At 65.3% G+C, this 24,668-nt stretch overlaps 1 protein-coding gene across 2 annotated transcripts in view; it reads left to right on the top strand.

The window, feature by feature from the left end:
- The window catches only part of WWP2 (WW domain containing E3 ubiquitin protein ligase 2), a 31,432-nt gene that overhangs the window by 1,959 nt on the left and 4,805 nt on the right, over positions 1–24,668 (top strand). Inside the window, exons 3-17 of one of the 2 annotated variants that reach the window (XM_038185368.2) lie at positions 154–301; positions 528–646; positions 4,469–4,606; positions 5,555–5,651; positions 9,092–9,231; positions 11,347–11,554; positions 15,796–15,885; positions 17,297–17,471; positions 19,804–19,858; positions 21,622–21,703; positions 22,149–22,277; positions 22,589–22,667; positions 22,781–22,852; positions 22,933–23,021; positions 24,149–24,308. In XM_038185368.2, coding sequence (XP_038041296.2) covers positions 154–301; positions 528–646; positions 4,469–4,606; positions 5,555–5,651; positions 9,092–9,231; positions 11,347–11,554; positions 15,796–15,885; positions 17,297–17,471; positions 19,804–19,858; positions 21,622–21,703; positions 22,149–22,277; positions 22,589–22,667; positions 22,781–22,852; positions 22,933–23,021; positions 24,149–24,308 — 1,781 coding nt within the window. Of the gene's footprint in view, positions 1–153; positions 302–527; positions 647–4,468; positions 4,607–5,554; positions 5,652–9,091; positions 9,232–11,346; positions 11,555–15,795; positions 15,886–17,296; positions 17,472–19,400; positions 19,586–19,803; positions 19,859–21,621; positions 21,704–22,148; positions 22,278–22,588; positions 22,668–22,780; positions 22,853–22,932; positions 23,022–24,148; positions 24,309–24,668 lie in introns of those variants that run through there. The other variant, XM_038185370.2, reaches the window with a different exon arrangement.

Genomic DNA, 24,668 nt, shown 5'->3' with positions numbered 1-24,668 from the left:
GGCAGCGACCAGGACAGGCTCTGCACGGTGCTGCCAGCAGGAGGACGGCTTCCTGCTGCCCCCCTGAGCCCCCCAGGCAGGGATGGGGTGCAGGGGCCATCGGGGGGGGCTCCCTGCCCCATGCTGACCCTGCCCGGTGCCGTCCCCACGCAGTGGTGTCGGTGAAGCCCAAGGCCCAGAGCCGGCAGCCGCGGCTGAGCTGCTACGTGGAGGTGGCAGGGGACGGGCTGCCCAGCGAGACCAAGAAGACGGGGAAGCAGATGGGGAGCTCGGAGCTGCTCTGGAACGAGATCCTCGTCCTGTAAGTCCCTGCCAGCCCCCGCTGCGGGGCTGGGGGTCCCCCCGCTCCCCGGCACAGGCGTTGTGGGGACCCCCACGGCTCCTGGCTGCTTGGGCGTCCACGGGCTTGGCTGCCGTGCCCTCGGGGTGGGGGAATCGCTGTCGCCCCCTTCTCACCTGCCCCCTCCTGCTGCCCCTCGCATGGAGCTACAGCCATGGCCCCGGTCTTGGTGTCCCCCCCCCCCCAGGAACGTCACGGCGCAGAGCCACCTGGACCTGAAGGTGTGGAGCTGCCACACGCTGAGGAACGAGCTGCTGGGCACCGCCTCCGTCAGCCTCTGGAACCTGCTCAAGAGCGGTGGGAAACGTACGTCCAGCCCCAAACCGCCTCCGCGTGGTGTCCTGTGTGTCCCCCTGCGGGGTCGGGGTCCCCCCATGCTCCGCGTGCCTCCTGCAGCCCCCCTGCCCCAAGGGACTCAGCCCCACGAGGGAACGCGGTGCCCTTGGGTGCTGGGTGTGCTGGTAGCCAGCCCCCTACAGCTTTTGGGGGACCCCAACCCCTCTGCTCCCTGCTGCCACGTGCAGACAGCAGGGGGTGGCCGTGGCAGCCCCCAGATAAAGGCTCCCCAATCTGCCCCTTCAAGCCGAGTTCCCTGCTCCTAAAACACATCCGTGGTGCTCTATGAGGCTGGCTCGGGCCCTGCCCTGCCCAACCTGGGGGGGTCCCGGCCCCGTCCTGCCCTGGGGGTGGCAGAGCCCAGGGTCCCCTTCCCAGGGGGGGCTCATCCTGCCTGGGGCACAGCCCCCAGGCTGCCCGCGGTGGGGCCCAGCCCCAGGCGTGCTCCTCACCACTTTTTTCCCCCCCCCCCCGGCCATGCTGGAGCTGCCCCCGCCCTACCTGCCCGCGGCCGGGCACAATCGGCTCTTTCATGAGCGGGCGTCCCGGGGGGGCTGTGTGGAAACCGAGTGGAAAAGGAGCTGGCTGCTCTGCCTGCTCTGCCTGCTGCCTGCCGGGCACCAGAAAAAAACTGTCACATTTTTCCCTGACACCGCGGGCCGGGAGGGAGGACTCTTAAAGCTGCAGGGCTGCCCTGCCGGGGAGCTGCTACCCCAGCCCCACATCTCCTCCTCCTCCTCCTCTTCCTCCTCTTCTTCTTCTTCCTCCTCCTCTGCTCACTGCTGGCACCAGCCGCCCTGCAGGGCTGCACACGCGGTGCCCTGCTGCAGCCCGGGTGCCCCCAGCCCCTCAGGGACCCCGATTTCTCTCCTGGCTGTGGGTTCCATGAGTTTTTTTGTGAGGCACTGATAGGGGAGCGTGGCTGCAGCCCCCTGTTCCCGTAGCTTTAGGAATTGCTCTGGTGCTGCCCTCGTCCCCGCTGAGCGCGGCGGTGCCTGCAGGGCCCCTGCCTGCCAGGAGGAGCCGCGGCTCCCTGCGCCCGCAGCGGGCGGCACCTCAGGTGGAAAAGCCTCAGCTCGGGGCGCCTGGAAAAGGAGCTCAGCAGCAGGGAGAGCCCTGGGGAGCTCCTGTTCCTCGGGGGGTGCCATTTATCCTGGGAGCGTAGGGATTGTCCCTCCCCAAACCTCTGCGCCCTCCCTGCTCCGAGGACAGCCGGGGAAGGTTTCTTATCCGTGGGTTTGTTCCCAGGGCACTGTGGCCGCAGCCTGGGGTCCCTGCTGGGGCTGCAGGCACAAACCCTTGTGAGCCCCCCGCCTGCTGGGCCCTGGGGGCTCTGAGGGACTGCATGGGGGGGTTAGGAGCCAGGAGGGTGGGGACTGAGGGCTGTCTGCCTGTCTGTCCGTCCGGCTGGCTGGAAGTCTTTCCGTCTTCCCAGGAGGAGAGGGAGCCACCCCGGCCAGGGTGCCCCCTCCCCGTGCGGGGACCCACAGCAGGGGGTGCAGCTCCCGGAGCTCCTGGGGGGCTCGGGTGCCACTCGGAGCCGTTTGGGGCTTTCTGCTGGGGTTATGTGGGGCTGTAAATCCTCCGGGTGGGAGCTGCTGCCACTAAGTGGGAGCTCCGGGGCTGCGCGGGGCGCTGCGAGCAGCCAAACTGAGACCTTATTCAGGACCACATCGCCCCCGGCCCCCTCCCAAAATCCTAATAATCCCTCTGCCCCGCTGCCTGCCGGCGGGACACAGGCGGCCTTTGTGCTCGGCCCGTCAGGGGACCCTCTGTTGGTGCAGCAGCAATGTCCCTTTGTGCGTCCCGCGCGCCGGACGGGGACAGTGAATGGAAGGTTCTGCCCGTGTTTATTTTCTTTAAGAACAGCCGAAGGGGGTGGAGAGGGAGAGAAGGAGGCCGGCGGGGAGGGGGGAGGCTCGTGTTCGGAGCCACCTCGGCCTCGCTCCCCTGCTGCCGCCCCCCCGGCTGGGAGCCCGCACAATGGGGGCTTGTGCGGCTCCGGCGGGGCGCTCACGGGGGGACCCCCGGCGGGTGCGGGCGCCGCTTCCGCGCGGCCCCGGGAGCAGGCACATTCCTCCGGCGTGGGGCAGCCGGGAGGAACAGGCCCTGGGTTTGTTCTGGCTTTTGGCTGCGCTCAGTAGCATCTCCTGTGTCGGGCTCTTAACGCGGTCTGTGGGAGCGGCTGCCCCTGGAGGCGCGCAGAATAACACCTTTGTGCGGGCAGCCTTGGGCAGGAAGCCCCTGCTGGGGAGCGAGGGGCAGCGTGGGGCTCCGGCCCCCCGTGCTGTGCCCCCGACAGCCCGTCCTGCTCTGGGCACCGGGGACAGGACCCCTGAGGTGCTGGCGCAAATCGTCCTTCGTCCCTGTCTCCACCACAGCCCCCAGGTGCTGGTTTTGGGGGGGCTGTTGGACGCCCAGCGTGGCTGAGACCTCTTGGAGGAGGGAGGCTGGAGGTTTGTGGTGCCCCCGGGGTGCTGGTGAGCTGGGAAAGGTGGCAGAGGGCGGGTGGCAGTGGCCGGCGGGGCCAAGCGGTGACTTCTAGGTGGCCGCAGCTGGCCACAGCCCGTGTGTGGCTTCGGTGGCTCTGCTGCCTCGGGGCTGGAAGCAGCCTGGAGCTGTCCCTGTGCCTGCGGGCAGCCCTTTGCCACCAGTTCATGCCACTTTGGCTTCATGGGGGACCTCCAAGTCCCCCAGGGGGCACGGCAGCTTGGTACCGGGAGGGCTGGGGCTGCACGGCTGGTGGCAGCGTGCCCAGCGGGTCCCAGGACCCCTTCCCTGTCCCCTTCGTGTCCCCTCCCAGCTGCGTGTGGCCAGCAGGGGAGGAGCAGCCGCGGGCAGGGAGGGATGGCAGGAGCTGGGGCCGGGCCGGGGGGGTCCGTGGGGAGCCTGCTCCCCCGCTGCCCCCATGGGCAGGCACCGCACCCCGTCCCCGCGGCGGGCTGGGGCAAAGCAGGTTGCTAAAAAATGGTGCCGTTGTGTCGTGAGCAAGCCGTGTATAATAAAAATATTATTTGAGCAAATGAGTCAGGAAGCGTCTGGGCTGCTGTCCCGGCTCGGGGCAGCCAAATTTTTCTGGCCCCATGCGGCAGAGCTGGGTGTTTCGGTCCCGCTGGCTCCTGCGGGGCACGGCCGTGCTTGAGCAGGAGCCCTGCCTGTCCGCGGCGCTGAGGGTCCCGCTGTGCTCCTGCTGCCCCCAGGGATGTGGCTCTGGGGTCGGGGGCTGTGGGAGGTGTGTGAGCAGCCCCTGTAGCCCCAGACCCCGCTGTGGCCGGTTTTTGGGTGCTTTGGGGCAGCCCCCTGTGCCAGGCATGCTTGGTGATGTGTGGGGCTGTGGACAGGGATGTGCCCAGGGTTCTCTTTTGCTGCTTATCGTGGTTTTCCAGGTAGGAAGAAGAGTAATTCTGAAGGGTGCTGCCTGGGCTGGGGTTTCGGGCACCTCGGCACGTAGCTGCCAGCCTGCTCTGTGCCCCAGGTGCCCGCTGGTGCTGCCCAGCAGGACCCTTCCTGCCCCGTGCTTTGCATCAAACCAGTCACATCCTCGGCTTTCCTCCACTGTGTCTCCTGCAGCTCTGGAGGTGTGAGCGTTGTGGCCTGGGCTGCCCCACAGCAGGGCCCCGGGGAGGCTGCAGCCCCTCGCAGGGGGCTGGGGGCCCGGCTCTGCCACCGGCAGCTCCAGGAGGAGGAAGGGGGGACCCGAGGTGCTGTCCCGGGGGGCAGCCGGGCGGTGGAGCCGTCCTTGTCCCGGGCGGTGACTGCCGGGTCTCTTCTCTGTCCCCTCGTCTCCCCCAGTGGAGAACAGGCAGCTGACCCTGAACCTGCAGACGGAGAACAAAGGCAGCGTTGTCTCCGGCGGAGAGCTGACGATTTTCCTGGACGGGCCTGCTGTTGATCTGGGCAGCCTGCCTAATGGCAGCGCCGTGACGGAGGGTGAGTGCCGCCCGGCTCCGCGTGCGCGCGGTGGCTCCGTGCACGAAGCGCTGAGCCCCGGGAGGGACAGGAGCGGGGCCCAGAGCGTGGCCCCCAGCACCGCCGAGCAAATTCTGGGGTGCCAGCAGCTCCTCCTCCCCCAGGTAAGGCCCCGGTGCCGCCCAGCCCCGCTCCTGTGGGGGTGGACGTGTGGCAGGACGGGAGCGGGGGCCTCAATGGCATCACGCCTGCCTCCCTTGGTGTGAGGGGGGGCCCTCTGCCAGGCACCCGAGTGGCTCAGCCCCTTCCCAAGCTTGCCCTGTGCTGGGCAGACAGCTGCTGGATTTGCCAAACTGCTCCAAAAAGGGCTCCTGTGCAGGGACAGCCGTCTGTCTGCTTTTGGGGCTTCCCAGGGAGCGAGCAGGGAAGCGTTCGGCCCAATTCAGGCAGCTTTTTTTGCACTGCGCTCCCTCTGCTCCTTCCCTTCCTCACTGGGAGACCAGGCTGTGAAATGCGGGAGCCGTGCACGAGGCTCCTGTGGTGCTGGCGGCTCAGCTCAGCCCTGTGCTGACCTCCCCCAGCGCCGTGCTCAGGGCTGGGGGTGCTGTGTGGGACGGGCAGTGCCTCTGTGTGGTGGTGGCAGAGGAGAGCTCTTGTGGAGAGAGCCACAGGGGAGCAGCCAGGGCCCAGAGGTGCTGCTCTGCTCGCTCACCACTTGGGAAATTGGGTGCTGGGAGGTGTAAAGGTGCTGTGCGGGCACCTGTAGTGGGCTGCTGCCCTGGGCGGGGGTCTCTAGGGCAGCAGTGTCCCCGTGGCAGAGCTGGCAGCGTCCTGCAGAGTAGCATGCTGGCTGCTCTGTCCTGTAGTAAATTGTGCTTTTGTGTCTCCTTTCTGGTGGGAGGGAAGAGAGGGTAGAACTAGGGGGTTCTGTGATTGTTTCCTTCACCCCCTTCTCCTTCAACCTTCCAGGGTCTCAGGTGCCCGGACGGGACCCCAGCAGCATGGCTGCAGCCACGGAGAGCAGACAGCAGCCCCCTGCTACGAACTGCTTTGGGAGCAGATCGAGGTAAGGACCCTTCGCTGCCAGCAGGACTGGCACAGCGGGGCTGTGCGGGCAGGGCTGCGGGCACCGGGGTGAACCGGGGGGGGCCCAGCCCGCTGTGCACCCCCAGATGGCTGCTGGGGGCGGCGGGGAGCAGCGCACCTCTGCCTGGAGCACGGCCAGGCTGTGCTGGTGGGCACAGGGGATGCTTCGGAAGGTCCAGGGAGAGCAGGAGAAGCAAAGTGAGCAGGGCTGCGGGGAAATAGCAGCCGCTTCCAAGGGAAATGAGACGCTCGGGCAGCGGGCCATCCTGCGCCTGGCACGCAGCCCTTCGCTGCCTCCTCGCTGGGCTGGAGCGGCTCAGAGCTGCTCCTTTTGGAGCTGTGGTTATTGAGAGACGTGTCACGCTGTCAACATGGAGTTGAATTTAACACCTATTTATATTTCCAGAGCGTGGCAGTGGCCCAGCAGCCCCTACAGATGTTCTGTTAGGAGCGTGCCTGCAGCAGGGGAGCTGCAGCCTGCCTGAGCGCAGGCTCTGTGCGCCCCGCGGACACCAGGTGCAGGAGCAGCCTCAGCTGCACGCCCCACGCCTTGAGCCCTGCTGCTCCTCCTGCATCTGCCGGGCATGGACAGGAGAGCAGTGAACAGAAGTGTTTTTAGCTCTAAGAAGTTACCTGGCCCTTCAGTACCGTGGGTTTGAGCGGGGCAGATTGCTGAAGGCAGCTTGGGCCCTTCTGTAGCTGCCCCTGGTCCCTGCTGTGGGCTCTGACCCTTCCCACAGGCAGGATGCTGCTCGCTGTCCTGCCAGGAGCTGGTCCTGCAGCCACGTGGCAGCTACCCGAAGGGCTAGAGAGCCCCTAAAGAAAGCCCCTAAAAGCCCCAGGTTGTGCTGCTCAGCCTGGTCTGGCTTTCAGAGCCTCCCAGCTCTGGTCGCTCCCAACCATGACCAACCCTGAGGCTGCTCTGGTGCAGGAGGCGTCCGTGCTGGTTTTTGACTCAGCCTGGACTCACCTGAGGTTGGGGCTGTTCCGGACCCAGCCCCCAGCTGGCTGTGGCACTGGGGGTGAAGCGTGGCTGTTTGTACCCAGCGTGGAGGCAGCTGCCCCTCTCCGGAGCGCCGCGCGGGTCCCTTTGCTCTCGGGAGCGCCGTTTGATGTTTGCTGTGTTTATATGCAGAGCTGGGTTTATTTTCATGGGCCTGGTGATGGATGCTGGCACGCTGGCTCGCAGGCAGGGTGGAAAGAAAAGGGTCATTCTTCGCTCCTCAGCTATTTCCACACTGTCCCCTCGAGGGAAACTGCTTGATCAGGGCTTCTCTTTCTTCTCCTGAACAAATGTCATCTTGGGATTTGCTGCTAATCTTGGTGGCGGGGTGTGAAATTCCACAGCCCTCTGCGCAGAGAGCAAACACAGCCCCGAGGTCCCTGGCTGAGCGCTGGTGCCGTGGGTGCCCCCCTCGCTGCCACAATCCCCGTTTGTTCGCTGGTGGCCACAGGGGGGGCTCCTGTACAGCACAGAGCGACGCGCTCGGGTGTGTGCTCTGGGGAGGCTCGGGCTGCTGAGCCGTGCTGGGGGCTGCAATCTGGCTGTGGCCTGAGAAATGTGGCTGTCACTTGTCACCAGCCTGTGCAAACCCAGCCGGCTGCCTGCCTCGGGGGGGGCACCTCCAAACCTCCCGGCTCAGCTGGTGCCGGGCACGAGCGTCCCCAAGGGTGGGCAGCAGGAGCACCTCTGCCTCGCTCAGCCCATCTCCACCGCGAGCACTGAGCAGGGTGTAGGGCCACGGGGACAAACACTACATGAATTTGGGGTTTCAGAGCTGAGCACCGTGCTGCTGGTCCGACCCAGCCCAGCCAGGCAGAGGGGGCTCTGCCTGGGCAGAAAGGGGCAGCTGAGGGGCTGCTGGCACCCCGCTGACACCGCTGCCCTCCTTGGCAGTGCCTATGGGGCAGTGCCTGGGGTGGCAGCACTTGTGTCCCCTGCTGGGGAGGGGGCTGCCCCTGCCCCCCACCTCCTCCCCGTTGGCACCGCTGCCGGAGCCCGTTCCCACCCGTGCCCTGCCTTGTTTTTTTCCCTGCTCCTATTTTAAGAGCAGCGTGTTCCCAGTCCAGCCGCTGGCACGTGGCCCCGCTGGGTTTGTTTCCACGCGTCTATTAAAAGACAATGCCCAGATGGGAGCGCTCGTAGGAGGGCTGTGCCGGGCGGCAGGAGGGCTAATTCAGGCCTGGTAACGCCGTGCGGCCGGCTGGCAGCACGGACACATCCTGTTTGGGTTTCTAAAAACTCCCTGGGCAGCTCTGAGCTCATCTGCACCCAGAAGGGCAGGGACGGGACCGTCCCCTGCCTCAGCACCGCTCCCCACGGGGAGCTGGGTCCCAAAACCCAGGCTGGGTGCTGTGCCCTGGGGCTGTGAGCACCACGGCAGCAGTGCCCCAGGAGGGCAGCGAGGGGGCTGGGATGGGAGAGGAGCTCCTGGGAGAGGCGGCTGATCAGGGTGGCCTCGGCAGCTCCGGCTGCTGGGCTGCCCGCTCCGTCCCTGGCCCTTATCTGATCTATTTTCAACAGTCGTCTTCTCCTTTCCCAAGTCTCCTCCCGCTCCCAGCCCTTCCTCTGCCCGCTGTCATTGTGAGCCGCTCCCCGAGGAGCAGCTGGGAGGAACCCAGGGCTGGCTGGGGCTGGCGCGGGTGGCGTGAGCGATGCTGTGCCCTGCCCCTGCCAAGCTGCCGTCCCCTCCCAGCTCGGCGCGGCCCCGGGCTGGGGACACTTTGCAGGTTTTGCCCTTTTAAGGCAAGAAGTTGGCTGGGGCAAAGCGAGTCCTGAGCCCTGTGGTCCTCACCCTCCGTGCTGCAGCTCTAAGGGCTCTGTGGAGCCGTGGCCCCAGCGCTGCCTCCTGCCCCCTGCCCTCGGCACGGGGGAGGGAAGGAAGCTCGCCCCTTTGCCACCCTGAATTGGGGAGCAAGTGCTGAGAAACCCACCTTGGGGCTTTGCCTCAGGGCACCACTTTCCTGGTGCCTGTGCTCAGTGGGATGCCCTGCTGTCGGTTTTCCCCTTCCCCTTGCTGAGCATCCCTGTGAGAGGGGTCGGGGTCGGGCTCCTGCTGCGATGTTTCCCCCCCGCTGCCCTCCTCAGCTCTTTGCTCCCTGCTGGGCCAGAGCCCGCGGCCGTCCTGGCAGCACCCGCAGCACCTGCGAGCCTTGCGGCTGCCCTCGAGCAGGTTTCACTGCCCTGGTGCCCGCTGCAGAAGGTGCTGCCGTGTGGGTGTGGAAGGAGCAGCCTGGGGGGGCTGCACGGTGCTGCCAGCAGTGCCCGGGGCTCATCCTCAGCACGTGGGGCACCTGCGGCGAGCAGCAGCGAGGGCTGCTCCGAGATTTCTCCTCCAGGGGACCCTGACACGGCTGGGTGGGACGGCAGGAGCTGCGTGCAGGCTCAGGAGGTGTCTCACCCCGTGTTTTTCCCTGCAGGACACACCGGCACACGGCTGCAGCAGCCCGGCAAGGCGCAGGGAGCGGGGAGCAAAGTCCCAGCACCAGGAGCCGGCACCGGCAGCCGGCCAAGAGCCAGGCGCCCGCCAGCACCATGAACGGCACCGCCAACGGCACGGGTGAGTGGGCTCGGGGGTTCTGCTCCAGCCCTGCGGTTACAGGCGGGGGGCGCACAGAGCTGGGGGCTGCCTTAGTGAGAGAAAATGAGTTTCTGCTGAGATAAAGGGTCCCGTAGTGCCCGGGAGCTTCCTCCCCGCAAAGGAGCTCTTGATTTCATTTTGGGAAACCGAGCAGCTTCACCAAGCTCCCTGGTGGGACCTGGTCTGCCTGGAATAATTCCCGTGGCTCCTCTATGGAGTCTCCCTGATGTGAAATGATTGCATCCAGCAGTTTTAGAGGGGCCTGGAAGAGCCGTGGCACTAATGTCATGGTGAGAGCAGCCCCCACAGCTGGCTGGGCTTTTCTCTGGGTTGTGAGCTTTCAGCTGGATTCGCCCATCAGCCTGCAGAGAAAGTAATTTTGAACTCTTTACCCAATGAAGTGGAAGAGCAGGGGTCTATCAAGCAGCAGAAACCCACCACTCAAAATTGTGCTGGTTGTGCCAGGGAGTATTTCAGGAAGAGTTTCTCTTGGCTTTTCTTGAGCTTGTCCACAAAGCTATAAATACCCCGTGAAGCAGGGACTGGGCCTGCTGAGCGTGTGGCTATGAGCCCTGAGCAATTCGTGGCCTTTTCTTCCCTGGTTCTTCTGGAGCTGCTCGAGCAGTGCTGGCTGGGGGTGGAAGAAGCCCCCCTGGAAGCCCTGGGGCTCTGTCCTGCCACGTGCTTGGGGTGGGCTCAGAGGAGGTCCGGGTGTCCCACGTGCTGGGCGAGCATAGCAGTGGCGGTGCCGTAGGGCTGGAGGTGGGCAGCAGAAGTGACACAGGCTTTTCCTACGCCCCTACACGGTGTTTTTATTTTTGTTTTTTTCCAAAGAGCACTGTCCTTTCTTCTGCTTTTGTCAGAGACCTGGAAGGAAAAGCAGCGTGCTTTGTGTCGGGTAGAAGGAAATGTTTTGTTCAGCCCGGGAGGAGGATTTTTTTTTTTTTTTTCCACTTCATTGGAAAAACCTGGAGCACTGTAATTTGAATTTTGCCAAAATCCATTTTGGGAGGGAGGTGGAGGAGTGGAGGGCTGGAGCGAAGTGTGACGTCTCAGCCGCCGCTTGCAGCCTGTGCTGCCCTCCCCGAGCTGCGGCTTGTCCCAGCCCTGCTGCCCTGGGGCTGCGGGCAGCGTTTTGTCCTGCAGGCACAGCTCTGCTGCTGGGCTTTGCTTGCCTCGAGCTGCATCTCCCTGCCCCGTGGCCTTACGGCTGTGCTGTCCTCGCTGCTGTGTCCCATCACCAGCTCTGCCCTGAGTGCTGCCAGTGAGGATTTGGTGCTTGGAGCTCCAGCAGCCTCGCTCTGCTCCCAGCTCCGTGCCTTCTGCCGGCGTTACCGTGCACGGCTGGGGAGTGACTGCGAGAGCTTCCCCGTCACGTCTGCTGCTCCCGGCTGGAATTCCATCCGAGAGTAAAAGGAAATCATTTTGTGGCATTTTCTCTGCCCTGTTCAGCCCCTGCCGCGTTCTCCCTGCAGTCCTTCCTTATCAGGTGGACTTTGGAGCAGCTTTATCCCTGTTGTGACCAGGCCTGAGATCAGTCCAACTTCACTGGGGTCATCCCGCAGGTCTATTAACATAAAATTGGCAGGAGGTGTCTGGAGCTTCTAAAATTCCCCCTTCCAAGGCTGGCTAGAAGTGAGCACCGGTCAGAGACCCCACCAGCAAGCTGTGGGGACTGATGGAAGCTGCTGCGAGCCTGCTGGCCTGGTTTCCAGGTCTTGTGTTTTTGGCTAGCTTATCCATACCATCCAACAAAACCTGTCGTTTTTTGGGTCTGCATTTTCCTCCTGATCAGTTTTCATTGTCGTTCTGTCTCTTCCCCTTCCCTTCTCAAACGCTGAGTGGAATCCAGCAACGTTCAGCTCCTCGCAGTGCCTGGGGGTGCGCTGCCAGCAGCCCCTGAGCTCCTTGCTACCTGCGCTCAGCTCCGCAGCAGGGCAGGTGCTGAGCACAAACACGAAGCAGCATCCGCTTTAGTCTTGAGACAAAAGGTGGGGAAGGGTTCAGGGGGATCTGAGCGATCAGAGCCCTGTGGTGGTGGCTGCGTGGGGCAGCCGCTGGTGGTGCTGAGCTCTCTGCTCTCTGCCCTTCCAGTGAACGGGGACGTGACGGGTGCTGCGGACGTGGAGGAGGAGAGGCCGGCTGCGGGAGCGACCACGACGACTCCGATGGCACCGAGCACAGCGGATGGCCCCGCGGCTCCTGCGCTGAGCAGCTCCGGGGAGCCCGAGGAGGCAGCGCCCGGCTCCAGCACCCCCCAGGCCCGGGCAGCGGTGCTGGCCCTGGATGCTCTGCCCCCGGGGTAAGCAGCTCTGCGTCCTGCTGTGCTCCTGGGGCTGGCCTTCCTCCTGGCCGAGAGCCTCAGGGGGGGCTTGGGAGGGAGGGGCAGCCCTGGAGGGTGGTGGGTGGGTGGCTGGGGGACTGAGCGAGTGGGGGCACTGCTCTGTGCTGGAGGAGGAGGGTGTGGGATGGGGCTGTGCTGCACCACGGGGCTTGGGGGAGGACAGGCAGGGGAAGGCATCTCCACAGAGAGCAGGAGCGGGGCGTGCTGCCAGGGGAGGCAGAAGCATCCAGTGCACGTGCAGGAGGATCTGCTGGCTGCCAGGCAGCGAGGAGAAAATGCGTGAGAGAATGAGCGTGGACTTCCAGGGAGCTCCACGGGAAAGGTGTGAACATCAGGGAAGGAAGCACTGCGGGAACACCTTGCAGGCAATGGCTGCAGTTGCAGGGAGGTGGGCAGGATCCCCCCCCAGCCTGTCTGTCTCCTGGTTTCAAGGTGGCACAACCAAACAGCCCCAAATACGTCAGGAAAGTCGTGGGCTCTCCTGGTGTCACCAGGAAGCAGGGAGAGAATTGTCACTAGGTGCGGCCCCGGGTTGTTCCCAGGTGGTGACAGTGAGAAACGAGAGCCTCAAAGCCCTCTGCGTGGTGGAAGGTGCAGCCAAGTGCTGCGGGGACGCCCGGGATGAGTTTCCCCTCTGCTCTGCGTCCTCCTGGGCACGGGGAAGGAGCCGGGAGCGGAGCTGGGCTGGCTGAGCAGGGCTGCGGGCAGCCGGGGGTGAGGCTGAGCCCCCCGCCCCGCGTTTCAGACACCTTCCACTGCAAGGGGAGAGCCGTGGAGGGGGGCTGAGGACGGCTTGTGTTTCGTATGAAGGGAGCTGTTTATTTTCCTTTGGCTAAGCCAATGCCTGGAAGGTCAGGGCCTCGCTGGTGTGTCAGTCACAGGTAATTAGGGTTAACGGCTCAGTGTGCCTTTATGCGGGGTGTGTGAGGGTTACTGTTCTCGGGCCTGGGCGCTTCCTGTTTCCAGGCAGCTGGAAAAGTCCAGTGCTCTGAAAAGGTCTTTATTCCAGCTTGTGCCCCTCTCTGCGCCTACCAGACAGGCGGGAGGGCTCCTTCTCCCTGCCTCTGCCTGCCCGAGGTGGATGGAGGCTGCCTGTGGCACCTTGAGTTTCCCTCCCTGCCCATCCTGCCTGTAGGATCTGTATCGGGGAAGGGAGCAGCAGCATCTCGTGCGCTGTCCCAGTTCCGTGCTCGTGCCTGGTGGCTGCTGACCCGCTCCGTCGGGTGGAGGCCGAGCAGCGAGGGGATGGGGGCAGAGAGCTGGCTCCGGCTGTGTTCCCCTGCCCCAAGCCTTCCCCTGAGAGCAGCTGGGGTCTGCCCTGGCTGAACAGAGCTGAACAGAGCAGGGCAGTGGCTGGGGACATGTGGCTGAGCTGCTGGGCATCCCCCGGGGCCGGGTCTGGAGACGCCGCTCCGGGGCTGGCTCAGCACCAGGGTGTTGCTGTGAGCAGCGCTTTGGGGGCCCGGTGTTGGGAGGTGGGGATGGGGCTGGCTGAGGGCAGGCGGCGGTGCCTCAGGCAGGAGGGATGCAGACACGGCCAGGCTGCTTCAGCGCCGTGCGGGACAGCCCCTCGCTGGCCCAGCTCCTGCACCCTGGGAGCAGCCGCTCGGGTCCCCTGCAGAGCCGCCTCCTGCTCCGCTGCGGGGGAGCTGTCATGTTGTTCTCCCCTCTGAGAAGCCTTCAGGAACCTGTGCTTTCTGCAGACTCGTTCTCTGAGCGTCTCCTTCTGTCTGTGGGAGCAGGGGGAGCACACATGCTCTGCTGCTGGAGGGGCAGGAGCAGTTCCCAAGCTCCCAGCCCTGCCTTCGGGGTCCCCGTGTGCCCGGCAGCCCGGCACAGCTGGGTTCACGCGGGGATTCGGAGCTATTTGTTGTGCTCAGAGCTGCCTCTGAGCATCTGCACCAGGTGTGGTGGGCACAGAGGCATCTCACATACAACTGGGAGTCTGTTTTGGGGGACGGAGGATGCTGGATGGTGTCCTGAATAATTCCAGCCCCAGCGCTGCCCAGAGCCCTCCTCACACCCTCCTGGCTGGTGCAGTGCGCGTTTCCCTGCAGGTCTGGGGAGCATTTGTGATGCCAGAGTGTCCTGAAGCCTCCAGCACGGGGTCCTGGCTGTCCCATGGGGTGCCCGAGCTGGCCGATAGCGACAGGGGCCGGGAGAGCCGCTGGCTCCTGCATCTGGTTCCTATCAGCGACGATGCTGCGCGGGGACAGGCGGCCGCTGCCGCGCTGTGTACACAGCCCCGTCTCGCGCGCACAAAGGGGCGCATTATGCTGCCTGGCAGAAGGCACGGGGCTGTGGTTTCTTACATAAGGAGGGCGTTTTGTTTGGACTGCAGGGTTGCCTCGGCCCTGCTGCTTCGCACCAGCCGTGGCTCCCCGCGTGCGCCGCTCGCCTCTCCCGCAGCGGTGCCGGCACGCCACGCGCGTCCTGCTGGTGGTGGCCGTGTGCTGGGGTGAGAGCTCACCCCGCTGGGCTCTGCTAACCCGCCTGGTAGGGGGTGTGTGGGGAGCTCGGAGAGGCTCGTGGGGAGCTGGCGAGGTGCCCTGGCAGCTGTGGGCGATGTCCTTAGTGCCCCGTGCCCAGGCTGTTCTGTCAGCGGTGGTGGCAGCGGGCGCAGCGTGCTGCCTGCGGTACTGCTGGTGGCAGCGAAATGCTGGGTTGCAGGGCAGAGCAGCACGTGGCAGATTTACCTTCCAGAGCTCCAAGGAGCGCGTGAGCTTGTGGGCTGTTCACAGCGGTGTGACACGGGGACAGTGGCCACCGGTCACTGCCACCACCAGCAGCAATCCTGCACAGCTCTGCAGTCGTGGGGGTGCCCAGAGGGGGATCTGCGAGGGCTCCAGACTCCCCCTGCCTTGGAGGAGCCCTCACGGTGCCATTTCTCATCTCCATAGCCCAAAATTAGCACCTGGGGGCTTGAGCCTCTTGTCATAAGGGACTTCCAAGTCCTCAGAGCCCACTCTTTTGGGGAAGCCCGCAGGGAGGCAGCCAGCGGTCTGGGTACATGGGGCAGTCTCTGCCCAGTGACCTGGGGGCTGTTCAGGTCCTCAGCTGGGGTTGGAAATGCTGCTCAGACCCCGGGTGGCCGCAGCAGCGCACGGTGACAGCTCCCTTGGTGTGAATCCGACCCTGGGGGGCTCGAGGGTGGGCGGGGGCGGTGTGGGGCCTGGCGCTGGGTGTTGGTTCTTGCAGCATCGCCGGCACGAGCGCCGGGCGCCAGCCGCGTTCCTTCAGCTGCCGTCAGGGAGTTGCAACAGAAGCTAGTAAGCTGCTACGTTAATTTCCTGGGGCTTTTGTGATGATTAATTGAGACTGAAGGCTGCCTGGGAGGGAGAGCCGGGGCAGCGGGAGCGTGGCAGCAGAGCCCTTGATCTGTCAGCAGCCGCGCGCTCGCCCTGTGCCGCCGAGGGGAGGATGAAGCGCGGCGCTCTGTGGAGGCTTCGCGTTTGCCAGGGCACAAACTTGGATGAATGAATGGAGGCAAAGAGTGGGTTTGGTGTCGCTGTGTGCCCCCAGGCCTCCCCATCGCGCCCGCTCCCCCCGAGGGGCTGCTGCCCAGCCCAGCGCCGGGTGGATGCGGTGCTCCTGAGAGGGGTCTGTCAGCAGCCAGCAGCACGGCTGCCAGGAAAACTCCCAGCCCCAACTCAAAGGCTCCCCTTTACAGAGGTATTAAGGGAAGCTAAACAAAAACTACATCAGAAACTCGCGGGGCATGAAGCTGACCCTGCGTGAAACCTTACACCGACCCCCCTCCTTTCTATGGGATTGGGAATTTACGCCCCGAGTTCGGCCGGTTCTCAGCACGCAGGCTTTGTGCAGCAGGCCCAGTAACTGCTGCCCTTACCTGCTGTCGGGCTTGGTTTTAAATAAAGCCTAAATGAAAGCCTAAACGCTGTGGCTGAGCAATGCTCGGGGGGTTACTGAGCCCCCAGCCGCAGCTCTCTGGGTGTCCTTGCTCAGGAGGTGTCTGGGAATTGCTCACTGCTCCATGGGGGAGGCTGCAGGGCGCAGGGCAGCACCCAGAGGTGCTGTTGGGGCTGGGTTGTAGAAGCAGCAGATGCTCCACGTCCCCTCCAGCTGGAGCCTCGCACGGTGTGGGCTGACACCGGGGGCCAGCCAGCTTTGGGGGCTGCACCTCCGGGGGTTGGGTGCCGGTGCCAGCCCTTACCGACTGTCCTGTGATTCTTTTCCAGGTGGGAGCAGCGGGAGCTGCCGAACGGCAGGGTGTACTACGTAGACCACAACAACAAGACCACCACGTGGGAACGACCGCTCCCTCCAGGGTAAGGGGCTGCGGGCAGGAGGTGCCTCGTGGAGCCCGTGCTCGGGAGTCTGTGCGAGGCAGGGGAGGTGGGAGGGAGGTCTCAGTCCTGAAAGGAAACGGGCTGAGAGGCAGGAGTGTTCACCGGCCTGAAAGCACGCCCTGTGTCCTCTGGAGGCCCTTCCTTCAGGAATGGTGAAAGAAGCCTTTGAGATGGGCGCCTGCAAAGTCCCCGTGAGGACCAGGAGCAGGGAGGGGACAGACCTCGAATCACCTGGAGGAACGGATGGCTCTTGAGTTGGGATGACACGGGGGGGCTGAACTCCTGGTGAGCAGGAACAGGTCACAGAGGCTGCGTGTGCCCCTGGGGGGCCGTGTGCTTTGCAGGAGGCTGTTGAATTCTCACCTCTGTGCTCCAGGAGGAGCAGGCAGCGCAGGCATGCTGCTGGTGGTTGTTCTCTGGGCTGAGTTTGCTCAAGGCTGGGGTGAGCGCAGTGTGCTCTAGCAGCCGGTGTAACATGTGAGTGTGAAGTGCAAGCCCAGCCTGTTTTCCTCCGCAGGAGCCTCCGAGTTCCTGTGGTCACCCCATGCCTTCAGCCAGGCTGTGATCTCTGCAGCCTCCCCTCCTGCTTTCTGACCCCCTGGCAGCTTAAAATCCCTCTGGCATTAAGGGGGAGGCTGCTACCTGGGAGGTGGCTCTGGGAGCACCCGGGGCGTGCTCCCCTCCTGCTGTGCAGCTCCAGCGCCGCTGTCAGGGGCTGGCTGTGTTGAGGTGTCCTGGTGTTACCTCTCAGCACCTCCCAGCTGTGGGGAGCTGCTTCAGGTCCTCACAGGCTGTTGTGTTCCCTGGTGGTGGAGCTCACCTTGTCCAGGGAACCCTTCAGCCATGAAATTGGTTGTCCTGGGGTTGGGAGCGGAGCCCTCGTGCAGAAGGATGGTGCGAGCTTGTGCTTTCAGCACGTGCTGGGGCAGCAGCTCGGTGTGCTCAAGCCATGGCTGCGTGTCCAGAGCAATGGGAGATTCAGTGCTGGATCCTGTTGGGTGCCCTCTGCCGTTCCTCCCAGCCTTCCTGGGGCTCTGCTGGCCCCGTGCCTTCACACCCGCGTTAGTACTGGGATGGTGCCTGAGCTGAGCCCGGGGTGGAACCTCTTTGGGCTGGCTGTCACCATGTCCTTTGGTGCCGTGGTGGTCAGGAGAGGCTCCCTGGGGCAGCCACTGATGTCCTGAGGGGCTTTTGAGCAGCCTGGTGCCGCGTTTGGGCTCCGAGCAGCAGGGGAAGGAGCGCTGGGGGAAGCGGGGAGGTGTGCACACCGTTTCGGTGCAGAGTCCCTGGGAGGTGGAAGGGGTCAGGCCCTAAAGCAGGGCTGGAAGGTCCCAGCGAGCCCCTGTCCCAGGGGAGGACAGCCTGTGACATCTCCCCGTCGTGCTTCCAGGTGGGAGAAGCGCGTGGACCCGCGGGGCCGGTACTACTACGTGGACCACAACACCCGGACCACCACGTGGCAGCGCCCCACGGCCGAGTACGTCAGGAACTACGAGCAGTGGCAGTCCCAGCGAAACCAGCTCCAAGGAGCCATGCAGCAGTTCAGCCAAAGATTCCTGTACCAGGTGAGGGCTGGGGGCTGCGGCAGGAGCTGCACCCAGGGCTGCCAGGGCCCAGGGAACGAGCGCTGCCGGGCTCTGCAAGCTCCCTGCTGCTGCTTCCCTTGTTTTTTTCCCCCTGTTTGTGGTTTGGGTGAGCACCCCCTGATAGGCAGGGCTGTGCTGATGGCTGGCATTGCAGGCTGAGCCCCTCTGGAGCCTTTCTGCCTCCTGGGTGGTGATGTCCCCGTGCTCTGGTGCCAGCCAGCCCCGTGCCTTGTGGGGTTTTACCGCGGTGTGGAACCCAGCTCCTGGCAGGGCCGGGGAGCTCTGGGTGTGCAGCGCAGGGCATCCAGCTCCCTGCTGATGCTGAGCTCCTCTCTGGGGTCTCCCAGCACCCTGCAGAAGCACTGCCAGCGCCAGGGTGAGCTCGGTGCCCCAGCGAGGAGCTCGGATGTCTCTGCAAGGGGGAAGCAGGCAGAGGTTGTGGTCAGTCCCATGAGCTGGGCCTGGGGCTGTGCCCCCGCAGGGGCTGTGGGAGGCTGCCCTCATGGATTCCTGCCCCTCAGAGGGAGCTGTGCATGGGGGCAGCAGGGAGGGGGCTTCCACCAAGACTGATTTGTGCTCTGAGTCTGTCGCTGCTCACTTCACTGCCAGCACCGCCTCTGGAGCTGCTCCAGCGCCGCGCGACTCGCCCTGGCTGGGCTCTGCAGAGCACCGAGGGAGGGACTCACGCTCCAAATTTAGCCTGATGAAACGATTGTACTCCTCGGTTCAAACTTTCTCCTGCCAGCAGCGATGGCTTCTGCTGCGCCTCCTTCCCCCAGGGGCTCTCTGCCTCTCGTTGCCCTCCCGTCTCCAGCACCCACCCGCACTCCGTGCGGGGACGGGAGGTGCTGAGCGGTGCCGCACCCCTGGGTGATGCAGAACCCTTGTAGCACAGCCCCTGCAGGGAGCCCAGCTCCGGGGCCGGCTGCAGGCAGGGTCCCTGCGGCAGCACGCAGGCAGCAGGCTGGGAGCAGCATCCCTCGTGCCCGGGGGTCTCTCTGGCCCAGGGTCGTTCCTGGGGGCTGCGGAGAGCTGCGGGAGGGCTGGCTCCTGGAGCTCTGCCCCGGGCTCTTGTCTCTGTGCCCTGTTTGTTTTAATTAGTTATTTTTAGGTCGCAGTGAGGTGATACCTCTGGACGTGCCTCAGCTGTGTCTCTGGCCAGCCTGGCTGGGTAGGGAGGGAGCGGAGGCTGCCCGAGACACGCCGTGCTGTGCCGTGCCAGGGCGGTGCCTCCTGCGCCCCTCTCCTTGTGCGTGGGGCAGGGGGCGAGAGAAGAAGCCAGGAGGCGTGGGCTGCCCCGTCCCCAGCACACCCCAGGGCATCCCCCAGCGTGCTGGGCTGGCCCCAGGGGCTGGTGCCCATCCATGGAGGGTTGGGGGGCACCCAGCACCTCGAGTACCCAGGCCTGGGGCTGTCCTGTCCCTACGGGGGCTGCAGGCCTGGCTCCGCTGCTGGCCCCGCCGGGACCCCTGGCCCCTCTCCGGTGGCTGGTTTTTAGGAGGTGCAATGAAAAGGCCTCTCATAACAACGCGTGTCTTATTTAACCATTACAATTTCACCTCCCTCTCCCCTGGAGCCCCAGGTGTCGGGGCTGTGCCTCCATCCCCGGGGACCTCCAGCGGGGTCGGGGGGCTGTGCCGGCACCCCCCCTGCTTCAGCCTGGGTGACGGCCGCCGGCTCTGCCCGCCCGGGGCAGAAGAAAGGTGCTTTGTGCCGGGGCCCCCAACCTGCCGGGGGGGCTGGGGGCGCGGGGAGCCGCCCGTCTGCGCAGGCATGAATGTGCCCTCAGTGCGGCGCATCCCGCAGCCCGCTCGCTGCCCGGGGAGGAGGGGGGCCGCGGGCCCCGCCAGGAAGCGCTGGGCGTGGACAGGGCTTGTGGGAATGATTTCATTGGAAAGGCCTGCGATATTTTTTCCCTCTTGTGTGTGGTTCTTGGAGGAGGCTGGAGGTGTATCTGATGGGGATGGTCGCCCGGGCCAGCGGGAGCCGAGCGGCCGCGCACATCTGGGGGCTGCGGCACGGTCCCGCTCCTCGCCCTGCGCCGCGCCTGGCCCCTGCCCGGCCGCCCCCTTGGCCACTCCAGCCTCTGTTTGGTTTGTGCTTTTTTTTTTTTTTTTTTAACACCCCCTGAGTGTGCAAGGCTTTTTTTGTTTGTTTTTTGTTTTGTTTTTGTTTTTTCAGTTCTTTGGGAGCTGCGGGCCCAGGGGAGGCGAGCGCAGAGCAGAGGCTGCGCGGCTCTCGCCTTCGCTGCTGCTCCCGCTCGCCCGTGCCCTGGTTTTTATTTTGTATTTTTGCCCTCTCTTGTCTCTAGTCGTCCGGCGCCCCGTCCGACAATGATCCTCTCGGCCCCCTTCCTCCCGGCTGGGGTAAGTACAGAGCCTCCTCACCTGCCTGTGCCTCCTGCCAGCCGTCCTGCTCTGCCCCGGGCCAGGGGTGCCCTCGGTGGGGACACAGCGCTCCCGGTGCTGCGCTGCGTGTGGGGCTGAGGCTGCCCATGACTAGCTCAGTCTCTGATTTGAAATCCAGCTTTTTTCCCTTTTTTTTTTCCCTTTCCTTTTTTCTCTTTTCCTGGAGGAGTTCCCAGCTCTCTCTCTCTCAGCTACTGAATGCAGAAGTGTTTGTGGTTGTTCTTTGGACTGGGGGAGAGGCTGGGGATCCAACTCCTCGCTCGTCCCCGGAGCCCTGTGCCGAGCGGCGGCCTGTCCTGCTGCCACGCATGTGCCTCCCGGGATGCTCTGCCCCAGGCTTCAGCCCTGTCCCCGTGTCCCAAGTGCTGCTGCCACCCCCGGGGCTCTGCTGTGCCGTGTCCGGGCTGGGGAGGGCTGGTGGTGAGGGTGGCGAGTGCCTGGTGGGACGGAGGGGACGTTAATGGGAGCTGCTGGGCACTGGGAAAGGGGTCAGTGGGGACACCGGGTGCTGGGACATTCTGCAAAGCCCCTGTGCCACCCCCAGGGAGGAGAGGGCCCCTCTCCTGGCTGGCAGTGCTGTGCTCTGCCAGGGCTGGCAGAGAGCGGCCCCCTGCAGGGACCCGGAGAGGGAACAATCTGCAGGGAGCTTGGGACAGGGCAGCGAGGGGCTGGGTGGCTGAGGGGGGGTCTCCAGGGGCAGGGCAGGGGCTCAGCGAGGGCAGTGCCGGAGCCTTTGGTGCTGGACTGGGTGACCCAGCTCCTGCGTCAGCTGGGGGAGCCCACTCGGAGTGAGCACCCCGGGCGGATAGGGTTCTGGGGTGGATGTGGGGTTGGTCATCGGATGTGCCTCAGCAGGAGCCAGGAGCAGAAGTGCTAAAGCCCCCGTCCCCCGTAGCCATGCCTGGTGCTTCTGTGGGGCTGGTGGCAGGCGTGTCCCATCCCTGGGCTCCCTGGAGCCTCAGTCTGGTCCCTTGGGGGCACAGCGCTCTGAGGGGGGGCTGTGGGGTGAAGGACGTGGACGCAGCACAACCCCCACTGGGCTCCCAGTCCCGGGCTGGGAACCGCAGCCGCTTCCCACAGCCCTGCAGGAGCGGGATGGGGCTGTGGGAGGGGACACCGGGAGGGGACGGGGACGGGGAGCGCGTGCAGGGCATCCCTCCCGGCATGGAGCAGGGCTGCGTGCGGGGGGGTGTGCGTGGGGTGGGCCCCATCCCTGGGGGCTCAGGGGGCGCACAGCGGGTGCAGGAATTGCCACCGGGATGGGACGGGGTGCCCGGCTGTGGCTGGGGGGCCCTGGTGTTCAGTGCCTGGGGGGGGGCACAGGGGGTGCTGGGGAGCCTGCGGTGAGGCTGGGAGGCAGAGCCTGTCCCGCAGCGATGCTGGTGTGAGTGGTGCCTTGATTTTATGCCCGTGTGTGCCCAGCAGCAGGGCTGTGCGGGGAGGAGGCGCCCCCAAAGCCGCAGGGAGCGGGGCTGTGTAGGAGGGTGCGCGGCTGGGCGCCAGCCTCTGCCCTGCTGCCCCCACACATGGGCCTGGGGAGAGCGGGCCTTCCCCCGGGTACTGCGGCTTCTGTGCACAGGGAAAACGTAAAATTATTTATTTTGTCTTCTCCAAACAACTCGGGGCAGTGCAGGAGGGGAGGAGGGAGCTGACAGACTCCTGTGAGCTGCAAGGTGTGTTCCCGGGGCACCAGCTAACAATTCCCCTCTGTTTTCTCCTAGAGAAGAGACAGGACAACGGGCGAGTGTATTACGTGAACCACAACACGCGCACCACGCAGTGGGAAGACCCCCGCACGCAGGGGTAGGAGCCCGAGGGGTGGGCAGGGAGGTTTGGGGAGGCTGCTGGGGGTTTCTGAAACGCCGCTGGGCTCCCAGGTGCTGAGCGGTGGCTGAGGGGGGGCTGAGCTTTAGGGCTCTGAGCGATGCAGGCAGTGACCGGGCACTGGGGGAGCTGGGGAGGGTTGGGAACTGCGACCCCGGGCGCTGGGGGGAGCTGGGACCGAGGTGAGGAGAGGCAGCAGAGCTGTAAGGCAGGAGGAGGTGCTCTCCTCTCACCCTGCTGGGCTCCTGAGAGCTCAGGGTGGCAGGGCTCCTGCCTCGGGGCGCAGGCAGCTGCTTGCTCGTTCCGCCCCCAAATCCTTTTGCCTGGCACGGAGCTGTGAATTGAAGGCGGTCCCCGAGGGCAGCGATGTGGGGCAGGGTGAGACCCCCAGGCGGCAGCTGGGTGACCCCTTCCTTGCCCGCAGGATGATCCAGGAGCCGCCCCTGCCGCCCGGCTGGGAGATGAAGTACACCAACGAGGGCGTGCGCTACTTCGTGGACCACAACACTCGCACCACCACCTTCAAGGACCCGCGCCCCGGATTCGAGTCCGGGTAAGTGGTGCTGGGCCAAGCCCCGGCTCTGCGCCTGGTGGGACAGCAGCGGGGCTGCAGTGCTCAGGGCTGGTGCTCGAGGAGCTTGCTCACAGCTCGTTGGTGTGCTCCCAACGTGGAGTGAGTGAAGAGGGGTTGGCTTTGTTGCCTGCACACTGAGAGTGGGGTTAGGGCCCCGTGTTTGGCTCCAACTGCAGCACAGGGGCTGTCCTCCCCCCCGTGGGTGGTGAGGCTGCAGGGGCAGGGCAGCGGGTGCTGGAGGTGTCGGGCTGTGGGGCCATGCCCTGACCCAGCCCCTGCTGCTTTCTCAGGAGCAAGCAGGGGGGATCGCCGGGGGCGTACGACCGCAGCTTTCGCTGGAAGTACCACCAGTTCCGCTTCCTCTGCCACGTGAGTAGAGCGGCGCGAGGCCGCTGGGCCCGCCGGTACACGGGGACAGCCTGGGGATGGGGCAGTGGCTGTGCCAACCTGCTCACAGCCTCCTGTCTGTGCCCTGCCCGCAGTCGAACGCCCTGCCCAGCCACGTGAAGATCAGCGTTTCCCGACAGACGCTCTTCGAGGACTCCTTCCAGCAGGTGAGGGGCGCGGGGTCCTGGGGTGCAGAGCTGTCCCTCGCGCACAGCCCGCGGTGACGCTTCCCCGTGTCCCCGTGCAGATCATGAACATGAAGCCGTACGACCTGCGGCGCCGCCTCTACATCATCATGCGGGGAGAGGAGGGCCTGGACTACGGCGGCATCGCCAGGTGAGTGCTGGGGTGTGAGGGGCTGCCGGGGTGGCCCGTCAGGCAGCTGGGCTCGGGGTCCCCAGCCCCTCTGCGGGGAGCCAGAGGGGTTTGTGCTGGAAACTGTGAGCTTTGGGGAGGGTGAAACTCCTCCACGGCACTGCACCAGCCTGTTCATTGCACAGGGAGGGCTGGGGGCCCCCCTGGGGCTCTCCATAGCCCCCGAGTGCCAACGCCAGCACCCCGGGGCGATGGGTCGTGCTGCCTCTTCCCCCCGCAGCCTGGTGCGGGGCTCACAGGTGCTGGTGTTTCTCGGGACAGTCGCTGCGTGCCAGGGTGGACGTGGCGGGACGTGGTTGCTGCCAGCCCGTAGCTGCCACCGCCCCGAGGAGCGAGCTGCGTGGCGCCGGGCTGCGCCTCCAGGTGGAGGGGGGGAGCCCCGTGTCTGTCCCCGTGTCCCCGTCTGGCTCACCTGGGGTGTCCGGCGTGGTGCTGGGCTTCCCTCCGCCACCCTGCCGCTCGTGCTGCTGCTGCTGGCTGTGGGGCAGGGCCGCTGCTCCCTCGTCTCTCCGTGTCCTGCCAGTGGTTTTACCCTATGGTAGGTTACGTCATGCTGTTCTACCACAGGGTAGAACCACGGACGGGATGCCGGGGCTGCCTCTGCGCCTGAGGACCGCGGCCGGGGAGCGGAGCAAGGACAGCGGGGCCCGTCCTGCGCTGCTTCGGTCGGGCTTTGGGGGGGTGTGGGAGGAGAGCGGGTGCCCACGGGCACTGGGTGTGAGTGCACAGCCACGTGAGTGTGCATTTGTGTGTGTGTGCGAGGGGCTGGGCTGCTCGGTGCCCGTTGGGATGCCTCCTGCTCCCAGCCGAGCTCCGTGCCCAGCAGGGATTTTCTTTCTGATGCCTCCAAAAGCACTTCACAAACCGTTTTCAGCACTTCTGCAAAGGCAGCTGGAGCCTGTGGTGCCCGATGCCCTCACCAGCTCCCGGCAGGGCCCAGGAGCTGGGCACTTGCTTCGTGCAGGCGAGCTGCAGAGGCCCAGGGGCTGTCCTGTCCCTGTCCCCTGTGCCGGGGCGCAGCCTCGTCCGGCAGACCCAGCCTGCGGTGGCCGCAGGAGCCGCTGCTCACCGCTCTCGCTCTCTCCCAGGGAATGGTTCTTCCTCCTGTCCCACGAGGTGCTCAACCCCATGTACTGCCTCTTCGAGTACGCTGGCAAAAACAACTACTGCCTGCAGATCAACCCTGCCTCCTCCATCAACCCCGACCACCTCACCTATTTCCGCTTCATCGGCCGCTTCATTGCCATGGTAAGAGCCCGACGCGGCGTCCCGCAGCCGAGCTGTGCCCAGCAGCCACCCCATTACACCCCACTACACCCCATTACACCCCTTCCCGCTCGGGTGCTGGTCCCCAGAGTGGGCTTGGAGGGGTTGCACCAGAGCGGGGCGACATGCTGTAGGGCTGGGGACGGCTGTGGGGCCGAGGGGACCCCGCTGCCGGGGGCTGTGCTGCGGGGATGGCTCCAGGTCCTTGGCTGCCACCCCAGGTGCTGTCGGGTCTGCAGCTCCGCACTATTTTTAGCCCCAGCAGTGTGAGATTTTCCAGCTGCCCGGGCCCCGCCGTGGCTCCTCCCGTTCGTCTCGCCCTCCCCGGGGCCATTTGTGCCT

The sequence above is a fragment of the Anas platyrhynchos genome, chromosome 12 (genome assembly GCF_047663525.1).
Source record: "Anas platyrhynchos isolate ZD024472 breed Pekin duck chromosome 12, IASCAAS_PekinDuck_T2T, whole genome shotgun sequence".
In the NCBI taxonomy this organism is placed as follows: domain Eukaryota; kingdom Metazoa; phylum Chordata; class Aves; order Anseriformes; family Anatidae; genus Anas; species Anas platyrhynchos.
The sequence above is the reverse complement of the archived record's forward strand: the minus strand, read 5'-3'. Positions and strand labels throughout refer to the sequence as shown.